This window comes from Esox lucius, chromosome 7 (assembly GCF_011004845.1).
Source record: "Esox lucius isolate fEsoLuc1 chromosome 7, fEsoLuc1.pri, whole genome shotgun sequence".
NCBI classification, from domain to species: domain Eukaryota; kingdom Metazoa; phylum Chordata; class Actinopteri; order Esociformes; family Esocidae; genus Esox; species Esox lucius.
The window spans coordinates 34,781,075-34,796,939 of record NC_047575.1 but is presented as its reverse complement, the minus strand read 5'-3'; the positions used below and the strand labels follow the sequence as shown (position 1 = coordinate 34,796,939).

The 15,865-nt window shown below is 40.6% G+C and overlaps 1 protein-coding gene and 1 long non-coding RNA gene across 5 annotated transcripts in view; one reads left to right on the top strand and one right to left on the bottom strand.

The window, feature by feature from the left end:
- Positions 1 to 5,742: 5,742 nt before the first annotated feature.
- LOC105023990 lies at positions 5,743 to 7,709 on the bottom strand. Of its 2 annotated transcripts, XR_002196987.3 has the most exons (5): positions 7,488 to 7,709; positions 7,020 to 7,302; positions 6,876 to 6,936; positions 6,601 to 6,674; positions 5,743 to 5,845 (listed from the first exon to the last, which is right to left on the bottom strand). It is a non-coding gene; the product is annotated as an uncharacterized LOC105023990 (long non-coding RNA). The 2 variants fall into 2 exon arrangements; XR_004575943.1 differs by having other exon boundaries at positions 7,020 to 7,709.
- Positions 7,710 to 7,945: 236 nt separating this feature from the next.
- hlcs (holocarboxylase synthetase (biotin-(proprionyl-CoA-carboxylase (ATP-hydrolysing)) ligase)) overlaps positions 7,946 to 15,865 on the top strand; it is a 32,547-nt gene continuing 24,627 nt past the window's right edge. Inside the window, exons 1-5 of one of the 3 annotated variants that reach the window (XM_010893587.5) lie at positions 7,946 to 8,325; positions 8,766 to 8,915; positions 9,733 to 9,895; positions 10,479 to 11,545; positions 13,141 to 13,323. In XM_010893587.5, coding sequence (XP_010891889.2) covers positions 8,053 to 8,325; positions 8,766 to 8,915; positions 9,733 to 9,895; positions 10,479 to 11,545; positions 13,141 to 13,323 — 1,836 coding nt within the window. In that variant the 5' untranslated portion in view covers positions 7,946 to 8,052. Of the gene's footprint in view, positions 8,326 to 8,765; positions 8,916 to 9,339; positions 9,455 to 9,732; positions 9,896 to 10,478; positions 11,546 to 13,140; positions 13,324 to 15,865 lie in introns of those variants that run through there. The other 2 variants (XM_010893588.5, XM_010893589.5) reach the window with 2 other exon arrangements.

The window sequence follows — 15,865 nt, the reverse complement described above, 5'->3', positions numbered from 1 at the left end:
TTGATAGACTAATTGTTCTGGCTGTTTGTAAAGACATTGCATAGCACATTATCTGAATGTTGTTGGGTTGCAGCCTACTTAAGTTATTTAGGCCTATTTGTAATCATATTCAGTATCTCTTTCTCTGACATGGCTGGTTTATTTCCACTACAAACATCACCATTGGTCCATACCTCATTCCCCCAGCCACGAAGTAAGCTACATTATTGCTGCGCTTGTGGAGCACAATGTCACATTTTTCATTTGTATAATCTATTCCAAGGCAGGGGATAGACATTAAAAACGTATGTCTTTCTTCATTTAGCAGACACCCAATCAGCTTTCAGGTGTAATTAGGGTTAACTGTATTGCTAACTTATAAAACAACCAATATTTCACCTGGCCGGCTCTGAGGTCTAGACAACTTTTGGTTACTGATCAGATGGTCTAACTGTTAGGCATTATGGACTCATTTACTCACCGACTGCTTGAATTAGCTGTTAATGTTTAAAAGAATCTGTAGCCAGGGTTTGCACTTGTACAGTGGCTCTCTTCAGTCGTTAGTAGAACAGTTAACTATTTCAGATTTAATCATATATAAGTATCATGACAAACCATGTCATGACAGTTATTCTGATTTGACATTGCTGGGGTTCAAACGTATTCCTTCCCAGCTGTACAGATGACGCCATTAGCTCTTGATGAATGCACCTACAAGGAATAGCTGCCACCATGATGTAGCCTAGGGAATGCGAGGTTGCACACAGACATAGATCCAGCAGACATAGGTCGTACAATGTTGATTGCCCAGACAACTTGGTGAAAACTCACACACGACAGCTGAGGCTTGTTACAATAGGTATTTTTGCTAACTCGGCTTTCCCAATAAGGAATAGAGTCCTGTTCATCTTTACAATAAATGGAACAGGAGCCCCCAGCTGCCATTGAGACCTTCCGCCTAAAAGGGATACTTCCAGTGAATAGTGCTAGGCCCAAGGCCTGGTCTTCCACACAGAGCCTTGCTCACCCGACGTTCCATTCATCACAGTATGCCTGAATACAGAGAAGGAAAAGACATTGACCATGGAAGACACAGCTATTGTCATTCTTAGTGCATTCGGCTCTGAAGGACTAATCAAAGTACTAAAATAAATGTACATCAGAAGAAGACATTTTCCACAAATTCTCCCTTTATTCCCATCAGACTCAAAATGTATTTCATTTGGAGTTATTGTCACTGATTTAGAAAATTAAGTCTCCAAATTGTTTGAAATTATTAAATATACAATAATAATAACAGACAATAATCGATTGCTAAAGTATTCAGCCCCTTATTTGGGAGCGGTACCTTGGGCAGAAATTACAGCCATGAGTCCATTTGCCCTTTTTTCGCTAAAGCAATTTTTAACTCATTCCACATTTTAACTCATTCCAGGCTTTGACTGGACCACATAAGGACATTCACAGACATTAAAGCCACTCCAGCATTGTATCGTCTGTGTGCTTAGGGCCATTGTCGTGCTGAAATATGAATCTTCACTCCAGTTGGATTAGGTTTTCTTCAAGCACCTCTGTATTTTGCTCTGTTAAACCTTCCCTCAATCCTGATTAGTCTACCAGTCCCTGCCTCTGAGATGTATCCCCACAGAACGATGCTTCCACCACCAAGCTTCATGGTAGGAATGGTGTATTTAAGAGGATGTGCAATGTTAGCCTTGCACCAAACACTTAGTGTTAGCGTCCAAAAAATGTTTAGCCCATAGAATCTTCCACTTAGTCTCAGTCACACACATGCCTTCTGGAAAATTCTCAAAGATTTGATAAGTTTCTTTTTGCGACTTTCCCATGAAGGCTACTTTTGTGAAGCACCCAGGCTATTGTTGCAATGACTCCACCTCCTTTAGAGATGTCATAGGCATCTTGGTTGCCATCTTGCCCAGATACTCAGTTTTTGAGGATGCCCTGTTCTAAAAAGATTCAGAAATTATTTGGAAATGGCTGCCTTGGACATTTCATTTTTTTCAAATCACAGCCATAAAAGCTGAATTATGGCAGGTTTCCAGGCAGGGTTAGAACACTCATCCATGAGTGCAGAAATATATTATGGAATTGATTGATGGAAATATAAAAATGTGTTGAATTCCATTGGAAAGATCCCAGTAATTAGATTTAAATTCCCATGGTTGATAAATGAGACCAAAACAAGACATTTTATAGTGCAAGAAAGCTGTTTTTAAAAAGCTGTTTTCCTTTGTTATTTCATTTTTTATTTTGTTTGAGTATGTTAATAATTTGGGACTGAATTCATAAGTCTCCTAAAATGTTCATGTGACCAATTCTTCTCTTTTTCACTCCCAATATTGTCTGTCTAAAATCCTCTAGTGTAAACTCAAATGAAGATACTAATGAACCGTTATGCTGATGATTTTGCAGTAGAAAAACATTTTACTGTACTATGTTTGTTTTCAATACCAGATTGCATAAAATCTTCCTGGATAACTCTTCTATATACAACAGGTGTCATGCTTCTGATTTGTATTTCATTTTTATTTCATTTGAACATGTATTATTATACATGAAATGTAATTGATCTGATAACATATATATATATATATATATATATATATATATATATATATATATATAAATTATTCACCCTCTGCATTAAGCCAGTGGACTATTTGAAGGCTTGGGGCACACAGAGGGCAATTTTATCCCCCATAACTGCATCTCTCCTCACTACGAGAGTTTGCTGAGGTTTTAGATATACCTTTTCCATCACCTCCATGTGACAGGACAAAGATCTGACTTGCAGATGAACCCTGGGCACCCAGGTGACCTGACCATAGCAGCTCAGTCACCTCCTGCTCTTAAACCTCTTGTGATAATCTGTTAACATGGCCCTTTCAACTAACTGTTAAAATGCATCGGGTTCTCTATTTGATTTCATGATACCTCTGGGCTGCATTGGGCCAAGCATTGTGCTCATGCTTCTATAATGTCCTCTGTTCAGTTGAGGTAAGATATGCAGTTTGGTTTATAACCTCCTGACTCAGACTGCAAGTGAAATGGTCACCTTATCTCTTCATCTCCAGGATTTCGCTGAGCCTCCTCAATCAGTCTGCTGACCACCTGATCAGGCCCCCCACAGGGGTCTGACGACCCCCCCCAGCATTAGACTGTCCCAGACGGCTGACCGGACAGGTCGGGCGTGCATCTCAGCGAGGCTGCCCAGATAAACCATCATAAACAAACAAAAGGTTGGGATCAGATGTCTGGCCAGTGTTTAACCTCTGGAGGACTATCAGGTCCTGCTGCCCTGCTTGTAAACCAAGCTGGATCTGATGATGGAGAGCCCACTACCGTTCACTTTGTGTGTTGGGAGCTTGGTTGAGGACTAAATTTGCCCCCAGGCTCACCCTCAACCTAGGCTTTGATCACTGGACTTGTGTCATCAGGAATTATTTGTGAGTGACCAAACCAACTTATTTCCAATTGTTTTCTTTCAAAAGTTATAACGGTGGACAATGACGTTTACAAGATCCCATAACATCATATCCTTGGTCATCTTATGGATTCAATGTTTTAAGTTCTCTGCCAATAAAATAAGGATATGTTTCATGTGAGATATTTTGTGAGATGTATTATGTTCTCAGATTGTGTGTATTTACATTGTTTGATATTCTGTGTCCCTGTTCATCATCTATTCTCTTTTTGATTGTAAGGATTGATTGGGTCTGTCTCTTTCCATAGCGTGATTTTCTACTGGCTTGTAAGAGAGGTTCACGGAGACTTCAGTGGCCATAAGACCTAGATTTTGACAGGTTAATCAAAAGGTCATCAAAGATCGGTAGTATTTCGGTTTCATGTATTTGAAATCCCCATTTAAACTACTTTTGGGTATTTTGTCTTAAATATCTCATTAACCTCATCTATAGTTCAATGTACATTGTAACAAGATAATTTAAAGGCCTGAATTTTGTATTATCAAAATAAGTTTCCACAGTTTGAAATGTGTCTTGTTTGGGGCTGTGTCTCAGGAGAACAATACCCAGAACACACTCCAAGTGTTCAGTTATGAAAAGAGGTGTAAAAAGTACAAAATACTCTGGGTTCAGCTGTGTTCACCACTTCAGGGAAGTATCTAATTAAGTAAGATTTAAGTAACTAGGTAAAAGGAATTCAAAACTAACCAGTGATCAATTAAATAAAAAGGAAGAGTGTAAAGTATCAATTAAGGTCACTGGTTAGTTATGAACTCTGTTTATCTGGTCATTTAGCTCTTCCAAAACTGGTGCATACATACTTTTTACACCTTATGAATTTACATTTTCATGTTGTCTACAGTGACTTAATGTGAATGCTAATAATGAAAGTAGATTTTTTTTAATGCAGCTCAATAGTCATGGCAAGTAAAAATGAAGAAACTTTTACTGAGAATGTTTTTAGGATTGAGGGTAGTGCTTATTTAAATTACATACAACTATAATTTATAAAAGTATTTCAGCATTTTTATTGTCATGTCATCTGATTCCGTTTACCATTGTGTTGAACTGCAATGTCCATTTGGAGAAAACATGTTACCTTAATAAAATAAAAGTACTGTCAGTCCAAATTAAAAAAGACAAAAGTAAATATATCCTTCACCCAATTATTGACCACCACCTCTGGCCAGTCAGTGTCATTTTGTAAATGTCCTATGACAACACACATCGTTCACCCAAGTTCAGTGCAAATTCTGCCAGTGATGTCTGAGATAATGTGTGGGTGAGTAAGACTCATCCTTGGTTACATGTGCCTAATTGTATCTCTCAAACTGTCCATGGGTTATAAGTGTGCCAATTACAGCACCGCCTTATCGTTGATATTAATGTTCTTGCATATGTTTTGTTTTTATATATTTCCAATATGTTCAAGAAATGTTTTACAATACAAATATCCTTGGTTGATTCATAAGCATTTAGGAGAAAATAGGGGTCATTTTGTTTTAGGTACAAATTATTTATTCATTGAAACGATTTGGGTATCTTCACAATATGTTAGAAGTCAGAATATCCATCATGGTTGACCCTGATTATTTTGACAAATGTGAGCCCTATAAACAAGTACCAAATGTCAAGACATGATTTTCAAAGGTAAAATCATAACTGGTATCATAATTGTTATCAGAGCCTACATTAACTGCCCTTTCATACCAATATATTCCCTCATTAGCGAAGCACATAACAGTCATGTTAACATACATTCTTGAGACAGCAAACCATTTACACAGCAACTGTCCACTGATTTATTACACACACATTATACATGTTTATAAATACAAAATATAGAAAGTACAGAATTTTTTTTTTACTACTAACAAGGCCAACCTGAGGTTGCATGACAAGATCTTGAGAACAGAGGACACTGTCAAGGAAAATTGCCATATCCAGGTTAAAGGTGTGTTGACACTGAGCAGGGGTAAACAGAATCACCTTAGAGAGGCGTCATCCAGCCAGTGACCTGGCCCTTCAAGGCTTCCTGTAGTTGTCTCGAGTGAACAGCTTGGTTCCTCTGGTCTATTAGACCCTCGCTGTGGAAGTCCCCTGTGACCTGGTGTACTGTCAGTTTCCCTTCCAATCAAGCCTGCTTGTTTCCAAAACAGCAAAGACTAGCAAGCTCTATATTTTCTCTTAGTGAATGTGACCTGTGATCCAAACTGTGTGAATGAACCTCCAGCTCATTCTCCATATTTTCCTCATCCTCTTCCTCAGAGCTAGAGTCATCATTGTAGAAGTGGAGAGCAGCTTGGACAGGGAAACTGGCCAAGACCTTCTTCCCCAAATGCGACAGATATTCCTCAGTCCTGGATTTGGGTATGAGGAGCCTGTGGGCCAGAGAAATATATTCATTGATTTAAAATAAATTGTAGTTTTACCATTCAAAGAGGGTAGCATGTATACAATTATAAAGTACTGTAAAGAGCCATTCCAGCATGAAAAGCCCGTCAATTACAAAAACAAAAGATAACATAGAAACAGCTAAAACAATCATGTAACATAATATATATAATATATATATTTATATAAACTCTAAAACACATTTCCATACTTTACACAGACACACACATCTTCATGCATGAATATGCACACCAATACAATCTAAACACATTATTTTTAGTGGTATTATTTTGTATTTAAGATGTGTGTGATATTTCTTGTTTTTCTTAACTTTTGCCATGCTTTGCATTATCTATGGACAACAGGGACAGTTGCTAAGTAAAAATCTATTGGAAATTCAAATAAACAGTGATAGTTACATTAAATAATCAAATTGATTCACCACACTTCTCTTTTTACAGAATTGTCAAAATGTAATAACAATACCATTTTGATAACAATATCCACTTGCTGCACATAACTGTCGATACTAAGAAAGAAAATAACACTGTGTTACAGCATCAAGTGGTTATATATATGTTACCAAGTATACATGTTTTGTTTGGAGTTGTAACACAGTGTGCAACTTTCTTTCTAAGTATCTACATTTCTATATGCGATAGTCAGCCTCTATACAAACTTTTTGGGTGTGCACCAGTTTGTACCTTTACTAACTTCACATAACTGGCAACAGTCTACATACCTGACAGGGTGCTGGAATCCATGAGCACCTTTGGACATCTGTCTGGTTCTTAATGACACGTTCCCTTGATGTGTCTGGTTATTAATGACAATTAGCCATGTTCAATTTCAACTTCATAATTAACAATGCTGAATACAATAAGCAGGTATTGTGCAAGGAAAGTACTTGATAATGTTGTTTACTATGCAACATATGAATTGTGATCTTTTGGAAGAAATTGTATTACTTTACATTTTGTTAGACCTAAACTAGCCGCAGAAAGGGAATGTCCTTACTTTTTCTAGTTGTCCAGTTTCTCTGGGACAGGGAATCCATGGTCTCCATATCACCTGGCAACTGCAAAAGCATACATTTATTTTTTCATGTTTTTTCTCTTTCATATTCCAAGTTGGTTATGTTGATAAAGACAACCCAAATACCTTCGGAACGGTTCTACAGTCTCTATGTTTTGTCTCATGCATCTCATTGGTTGGGTTTTCACAGTGAGTGACTGTGACTGCAAATCCTGTCCAGGAGGGAGCATCTTCTGTCCTCGACTGATCACCTACCTGCTAACTCGTAGACTGAGGGGTATACGGTCAGGTACGCTTTTTATCAAGTCTTTCCCATCTTCACCGTTCACTTGAATAAACAAAAGTGGATTTGGGTGGTGGGGGCGAGTATTTGAGATCGGTTTTCAGCTTTCAAATTGCAGGTTCCCTTCTACCACAGAGAAAGTTAGTTATAAATATTGCTATATCAAGCAATTGTTATAAAGCAAGTGCACTGGTAATAATACTTTTGATTTAATTAAATATAATTAGTTTAATTCTAATTTAAGGAAAGTAGGTATAGATTATATAAAGCATGTGTAAAATTTGCCAACATCTCACTGCGCAAGTTCTTACAAAAGAGTTTTCAATTCCCGGATGTATGTCAGTCAATTTCATTGAAAAGTCTTTATTGGCATTGAAGACGCATTTGCATTGTCAAAGCAATCGAATCAAAGATTTAAAAAAATATATATAATAAAAATTACAGAAATTAAGAAAATAAAGCAAATTTGAAAACGTATCTCTTTCGATCTCTTCAAAGCCCTGTTCCGTTGCCCTTGCACGGTGAATGTTTGCACTGTATACTGTACTGGTCTGCACTGATCAGAGCATGCGTAACGTAATGACGATTTTTTTTGTCAGTGGAACCAATTCGAGGCAATATGTCAAAACCAAGGAAGCCAAAGATGGTGGATACATAAAGATGAACGACTCAAACTAGAAGCCACATGGCCCTGACCATAACAAAAAAGATATACTGTACCAGTGAGACTTCTCGCTCTGTAGTCAGAGCGGCCCCGCCCAACCAGGAAACGGCTAGGGAGTTGGATGTCAGGCTTTTTCTGCCGTCGGTGTGAGAGCTGTTTTGTGAAGGGCCATAGTAAATTGGCTCAAAAACGTATTTCCTAATGTAAAGAAAATGCTAATAACTCTGTGCTACGTCTACCTCTGGGTGCGCTTTCAAAAGTGTTACACAGTGGTTATTCGGAGCACCCTACACAGACTGTGTGGGGAGAGCAAAACCAGTGCTAGTAGCTTCGCATTCTGTGCCTTGAATCCATCAGAGAAGTCTCTTCAGAAAGGACATTCAACCTGCCAGTCAAGTGTCACTACGACGTTTTGTCCACCTCTCCCTGAAGAGGACGTTTTTCTCAAGTTGGGCGACAAGGCTATTTACATAACCGAACCTCAGGTGACAAGTTTCTTATAGGTAGCTGGTTTTTAGCTACAGTAGTAGGTTAGTAAACATCATGGGCCTTCAAAAACAAGCTACTGTCGGAGTTAGCAATGAATGAGCAAGTCCAGTTTTCCAGCTTACTAACTCATGGTACTCTCCATGAATGTAATGGTCGATTCATAGCATGATCGTGTGATACAGTACGGACTTAGCTATCAGTTTATGCATGCCTGGTAATTAAGCTAGCCAAACCGTCGATTTTCTGTGGATGTTGTTGGTGTGAAATATTGATACTCGTCTGCTAGGTAAAGAGCAGGGTATGTTATCTAGCTACACAGTTTTATAGATTTCATAATAACTAATCATACTAATTTCCTAGAATACTTTTTAATATCTAGCCGTACAATCACTGTCCATACTCTAGATCAGTCTATTGTTTGTGCTATTATTCCTAGGCATGCGATGACCTCAGCAAGTGGACTCTTTTGTGGGGGTCCTCTCTGAGTTGTGGCCCACGGATAGAGAACATTTCTTTCATCATAGAGGCTACATCTGGACAAAGAGTGGGCAGCCAGGCTCCTCATCATACTACAAAAAAGAAAAAAGTATGAATCACAATAATATTTACCAAGAAGAAAGGACACTGTCAGGTTGCATAGACTGCCAACTATAAGCATATTTAACCAAAAGTATGTGACAAAATCTCTGTTTAGTGAATAACAATACTCTATGATGACTAAGAAAATAAAACATTAATTCACTGATTTCCTATTGCTGTGAGTATGGCCCACTTTGTGACACTGATAAATCACCGACCCTAGCCACCAACTGTATTGAAGGCGTGTGTTTGTGTGGCTGACAGGATGCCTGGTGTAGTTTGGACAGGGTTCTGGGTTTTAGAAAGGTTTTTTTTCCTGCTGAGTTCACAGAGGTTTGGAACCTGAGACGTTTCACTTTGTCTCTCCTTCCGAGTGTTTACCTCCGCACCATTGTTCCTAACGTCTGAGTGGTACCGCACCAGGCAGTGAAACCCCACTCTGTGTTCAATGAGGCAGTGCTCTTTAAAAAGGCTCCAAGAAAGAGAAAGCCTCTCACCTCTTGGAAGTCAGGTTTTAAAAAGGAAGTTTTGAAAACCACACAAAAGGTCAGTTAACACTAAGCATGCCATGTTAATGGTCTTTGAACCAAAAGGTTTTTGTTGGACAGGAAGTAGGGGTCCTACATATTCCTTCAGCCATACTTCAAAAAATATATATTATCAGGAAGAAACTGCTCAGTTACCCAAAAATGATTTTGCAGTGTACATGTTTTATTAACTGTTGAACTAATCCTGTTGCCAAATAAAGCTGATAAGTCTAGAATGTTCTCAGTTTCTTGCCTGTCCACTAACGGTTTAATCCCTATGTGTACTGTGTTGTCTAGGTGCTGAGGTGGTCAGACTACTGTCTCCCTCTGGCCTGTAGCCCAGTGCAGCCATTCAGGGCTGTGGCTCAGGCTAGCGTTGACAACTTCAGTCGCCTTGGAGTGGCCTTTATGGAAGACCGATTGCAACTGGACAACGGACTGGTCCCTTCAAAGATAGTCTGTGAGTATGTTGTCCCGGGGTTTTCAAAAAATTTAACGTCAGTGACCCACCCATAAATATGAGCCGAGTTGTTTTTGTTTTGTGGGGTGGGGGTCCACCTGCTGTCTGGAAAATTATTATATGGATGGCCTCCTTGATGTGGGGCCACAGATTAAGTTCCCGGCTTAGTAATGTCCTGACCACCAGTGATGTAGAGAATGACAATTGCAATTTGTATATGGATGGGAAAACATAATGATTATTGTGGTGGGTAAGAATGATTGGTCAATATCTGACCAAACAAATGTTCTGCCGCTACAATAAAAGCAATATACAAAATAATTTGTGTACCAGTTTGAAATCCCCTAGTATAATCTGTGAATGAGTTTGTCATGTCATGATGTATGCATAGTTTCATACTCAACTTGATCATAAATCTCAATAAGAGTTTTTGACCAGTGCTTTCCCAGAACCTCAATAAAATGTTAATGCTAGAGACTCTGTCCTAAAATCATCCGAATCTGTTTCCCTAAATCCATTGTGACTTAAAAAAAAGGGACATGTTATGCAATTAAATGAATGCCCTTTGTGCCCATTTCCCCAGCCGTCCTGCTCAGAGAATCTGCACTTAAAGAACTTTTAGAGAAGGGAAAGTCCGTGAAACACATTACTTCCCTCTCACTTAAAAAACAGACTGAGGTCATCCTTTCTGAACCTTCACCCTGTGAGTGGGAGGTACTTTCAGAAAGAGGAGACGCCAGTCAAACAGAACATAGGAAAGGCAGTCTGCTCTTACTGCCGGAGGTCCAGAGGCTTTTAGGGGAGAGACGAGGCTCAGAGCCCCTTCGAGGAACTCGCTCCGGGGTGGACAGTGAGGACAACTCCCTGGGCAACAACCACCAGCACATGGAAGGCCATGGCCACCACCTCCACCTGTCCAGCTGCCACGAGTGCCTGGAGTTGGAGAACAGCACCATTCTCTCCGTGAAGTACGCCTCAGTCGACAATATCCCTGACCTTCCGGATGACTTCGCCACGTGCACTGACAGCGGTGATGAGACACTGGACGAGTTCGAGGAGGACGCCGCGGAGAGCTTCGTCGGTCAGAGCCGGCGGGTTAATGTCAGTGGCAAGCCCCCCAATGTGCTGGTATACACGGGCGGCTGCCAGGAGAGGTTCCAGCGGGTACGTTCGCTGGTCGGCGAGTGCATCGATATGTACAGCTACACAGTGTACCCCCTGAGACCCCAGCAGGCCCTCAGTGAACCCTGGCTAGAGAGTGCTGCCCTGCTAATCCTGGCCTCGGATGACCCCCTCACCCCTCAGCTCCAGGCCCGCTTCCTGGCGTACTTGGAGCTGGGTGGCAAGATCCTGGGGCTGTCCTCCACCCTCTGTCCCACAGGGCTGGCCCTGGTGCCCAGGGAGAGCAGGAGGAGACAAATCTGCCGGCTGAACTTCACCCGGGCGGATTCCACAGAGCTGGACCTGAGTGTGCTGGCCAGTGGGAATGTGTTCATCAGGGAGCCCCAGAGTGGGGGTGGGGGCGAGACTGCAGAGGTGGAGTCGTGGGGAGAGTTGAAGGGGGGCGGGGCAGATGATGGCGACAAGGACATGGTCATCGTTAGGGTGACGACGTGTGACGGGAACGGAGGGGAGGCTGTGCTGTGTCAGGTAAAGTCCTGGACACCACTGTCGGTGTGACTATCTGTTTATTAGTCATACAGTTCCGGTCTTGTGGATGTTACGTTTGCATGCACAATCATAACTTTGATATCTCACAGAATGGATGTTATTTAAACAAAAAACATTTGTGTTTATAATAATGACTGCATTGGTAAAGTGTTTTTCATTAAACGAGGATGTTACAAATATATCTTGATAAAATAATTATCATAATATGATTAAAGGGCGTGGTAGGCAAGCTGGAAAATGTGTCTTAAGGTCTCCTTAAAGCCACAACAGTATGAACACCCCTGAGACTGTCAGGAAAGGAATTTCAAATGCATTATCCGTGGGAGAATAAAGCATGGTATCTCGTTGTTCAGAGCTGGGTTAATTGACCAGTGTGGCGTGGCTTGACCATAGGGGCATCGTCTCACATTTGTCTTTTGGAAAGGTCAGCAGGAGGAAGAGTATTGTTGGATTTTTTGATAATTATAAGTTGCTTGATTATTGTATATATAGTATACATATTCTCTACTTAGGTCCAGATATATGTGGCACACTTTTCATAATTTTGGCTCTGTACGCCATTTTTTTGGTCTCATCAGATTATTTCCCTCTAGAGTTGTTACGTCGGCATGTCACATGCCTTTCATGCTCAGGGGTGGCTGCCTTCTAGCCACTCTACCATAAAGATCTGATTGATGTTGTACTGCAGAGAACTTGATAGCAGGTTCTCCCTACTCTGCAGAGGAAGCTCTGTTAGTGTGGCTGTAGGGTTCTCGGTCACTGGGCCCTTGCCCAGTTTCTTGGTTTGGCTGGATGGTTTGGTGGTTCCAAACTTCTTTCATTTCACAATGATGGAGCTCACTGTGCTCCTGGGCAAGGTTAATGCTTTTGCAATTTTGTTATAATCTCCGGATCTTCAAACTCTGTAGGGGGTTCCTTAGAATTCATGGCTTGTTTTTTTTGTTCTGATAAGTATGATGAGATGAAACACATTGTATCTTTGCTGTATGTACATGAGATACTTCAGTTTTTTCCCGTTAATTGGTCCAAATGTATAAATATGTTTTTTTTTTCATATATAGCCTATATATATTTTACCAATTATTAATGAAGAGTCACACAACAAAATGTGGAAGTGGTCTGAATACATTCGGAAGGCCCTGTGTATTTGTGAAGTGATTCAAAGAAAATATTAATAATAATATTTAGACGTTAATCTATATTGATATACATTTTAGAATGTGCCAAATTTGTCCCTAAATAAACAATTAAATTTTTTATAAACCAATGGAGTAAGATGTTTTGAAGATTTATTTTTCCTGCTTCCAATTTGAATGTAGGCCTGCTTCTATTGAGCAGTGTTCTTCAAGTTTGAACTTACGCCCGCACTCTCACACTCAACCATAAACACATATGCGCACACATCCATGCTAACACATTAGCTCTCTCGGTTTCACACAAGCTTAAACACAATATTGCATTTTGTTCAGTGGGCCACCACTTTGCTTTAGCATAGTTTCAGCATGGTACCTTTCTTAATTTTGATTATTGTATTTTACAACAGCTGACATTTGCCCTCTCTCCCCTGACCTCAGGTGCACCTGGAGATAGCCCCTGACTCGGAGGACATTGCGTCGCTGCAGGGTTTTGATGAGCTGAAGATAAGCAACATGCGGCGCTATGAGGTCCTGACAGAGATCCTCACATCTCTGGGCTTGAGGTGTGAGCTGAGCCAAGCCCCACCCCCCAGTCCCGTCTACATTCTTTCCACCTCTGAGGTAAGTTACTTATATCTGCTCTTCTACCTTGTTGTTAAAGCTGAGGCCTAAGACAGGGCAGTGTTTATTAGCCATAATGTTTTCAGAAGTGTTAGATATTTTGGGGAATATATTTTAGACCTGACATGCCTCAAAAAATAGGAATCCATGACTGTTCTGTTCACGGCCGTTTTATCTGCATCAGTCAGCGTGTTATATACAGTGCCTTTCGGAAACTATTTGGAGCCTTTCACTCTCTCCTTATATATAAAAAATTTATGGAACAAGTAATAATCACAGTACGACACCAAATCCTTATTAAACTTTAAGGATATCAATCTGTCCCGTTAGGAAGCGTAAGCGATTGTGAATCTGTGTCACCTGTTTTGGTGATAATGAAAGTGACAATAGGTCCACTGGTGAGGCAACAGCAAGATAACCCCCAAAAAGGGAATGGTTTTGCTGGAGGTGGCCGCAGTTAGTTGCTCCCTCCTTGTCCTTCCTGACTGATTCTTCTCTAGTTTTGCATTTTGCTAGTGTTCTTGTCACTACTGGTAGCATGGGGGCGGGGTACCTACTGCCCATTCAGGTTGCTCAGGAAGTCCAGCTCCTCCAGGATCCCACATCTGTTCATGCCGTCGCAAGAAGGTTTGCTATATCTGGAGATGCCGTGGTGATCATTATGCTGCCTGCAACATCATCCAGCAAGACCGATTTGGCAGTGGATCAGTGATGGTCTGGGCAACCATATCCTTGGAGGTTTGCACAGACCACCATGTGCTAGCCAATGGTACCCTGACTGCTGTTAGATACTGGGATGAAATCCTCAGACCCATCATCAGAACCTACGCTGGCGCAGTGGGCCCTGGGTTCTCCCTGGTGCAGGACAATGCCCGGCCTCATTTGGCCAGAATGTGGTTCTTTGCAAAAGTACTCCAAATCTGTCAGATTGTGAGAACATCTCCTGTGCACAGCCCTCTTCAGATCACCCCACAGATGTTCAATTGGATTCAGGTCTGGGCTCTGGCTGGGCCATTCCAAAATGTTAATCTTCTTCTGGTGAAGCCATGCTTTTGTGGATTTGGATGTCTGCTTTGGGTCATTGTCGTGCTGCAAGTTGAACTTCATCTTCAGCTTTCTAACGGATGCCTGAAGGTTTTGTGCCAAAATTGCGTGGTATTTGGAACTGTTCATAATTCCCTCCACCCTGAATAAGGCCCCAGTTCCAGCTGAAGAAAAACAGCCCCAAAGCTGCCACCACCATGCTTCAGTGTGGGTGTGGTGTTCTTTGGGTGATGTGCAGTGTTGTTTTTGCGCCAAACATACCTTTTGGAATTATGGCCAAAATGTTCAACCTTGGTTTAATCAGACCATAACACATTTTCCCACGTGCTTTTGGGGAACTTGATGTTTGTTTTTGTAAGAAAAGGCTTCCTTAATTCCACCCTACCCCATAGCCCATTCATATGAAGAAAACAGGAGATTGTTGTCACATGTAGCACACTGCCAGTACTTGCCAGAAATTCCTGCAGTTCCTTTAATGTTGCTGTAGGCCTCTTGGAAGCCTCCCTCACCAGTTTTCTTCTCGTCTTTTCATCAATTTTGTAGGGATGTCCAGTTCTTGGTAATATCTCTGTTGTGCCATATTTTCTTCACTTGATGATGACTGTCTTCACTGTGTTCCATGGTATATCTAATGCTTTGGAAATTATTTTGTACCCTTCTCCTGACTGATATCTTTCAACAATGAGATCCATCTGATGCTTTGGAAGCTCTCTGCAGACCATGGCTTTTGCTTTTAGATGCAACTAAGAAAATGTCAGGAAAATCCTATTTGAACAGCTGAACGTTATGTGTGATTAATCAGAGTCACTTTAAATGATTGCAGGTGTTTAATGACTTCTATTTTACATGACTTTGAATGTGATTGGTTAATTCTGAATGCAGCCACATCTCCAGTTATAAGAGGGTGTGCACACTTATGCAACCAGGTTATTGTAAGGTTTTTATTTTAGATTTTCCCCCCTTGAAGATTTCAATTTGTTTCTCAATTGAATTGTTCACATTATCGGTCACATTAAAAGTGGAAAAAGTGATTTATGAGACAAAGATAAAATGATTTATCTTTGTCTAATTTTTTTACATCACAAAAACCTGCCATTTTCACAGGGGTGTGTAGACTTTTTATATCCACTGTATACTACCATCACATTGCCTCCACCATGTTTGACAGATGTCATCTAGCGCTCCTCCAGTATCTTTTAATTTTGTCTGCGTCTCATGAATGTTCTCCTTTGTGGTCCAAAAACGTCAACATTTTATTTGTCTCTCCATAACACTTTTTTCTAATTGCACTGTGTCCAGTGTCTGTTTTCTTTTGCTCATCTTAAACTTTTCTTTTTATTGGCCTGTCTGAGACATGGCTTTTTCTTTGCAACTCTGCCTCAAGATGTTCAGTTGAGACAGATGTTTTGCGGGTACTATTTAATGAAGCTGCCAGTTGAGGACCTGTGTGTCATCTGTTTCTCAAACTAGACACTAATGTATTGGTCCACTTGCTCAG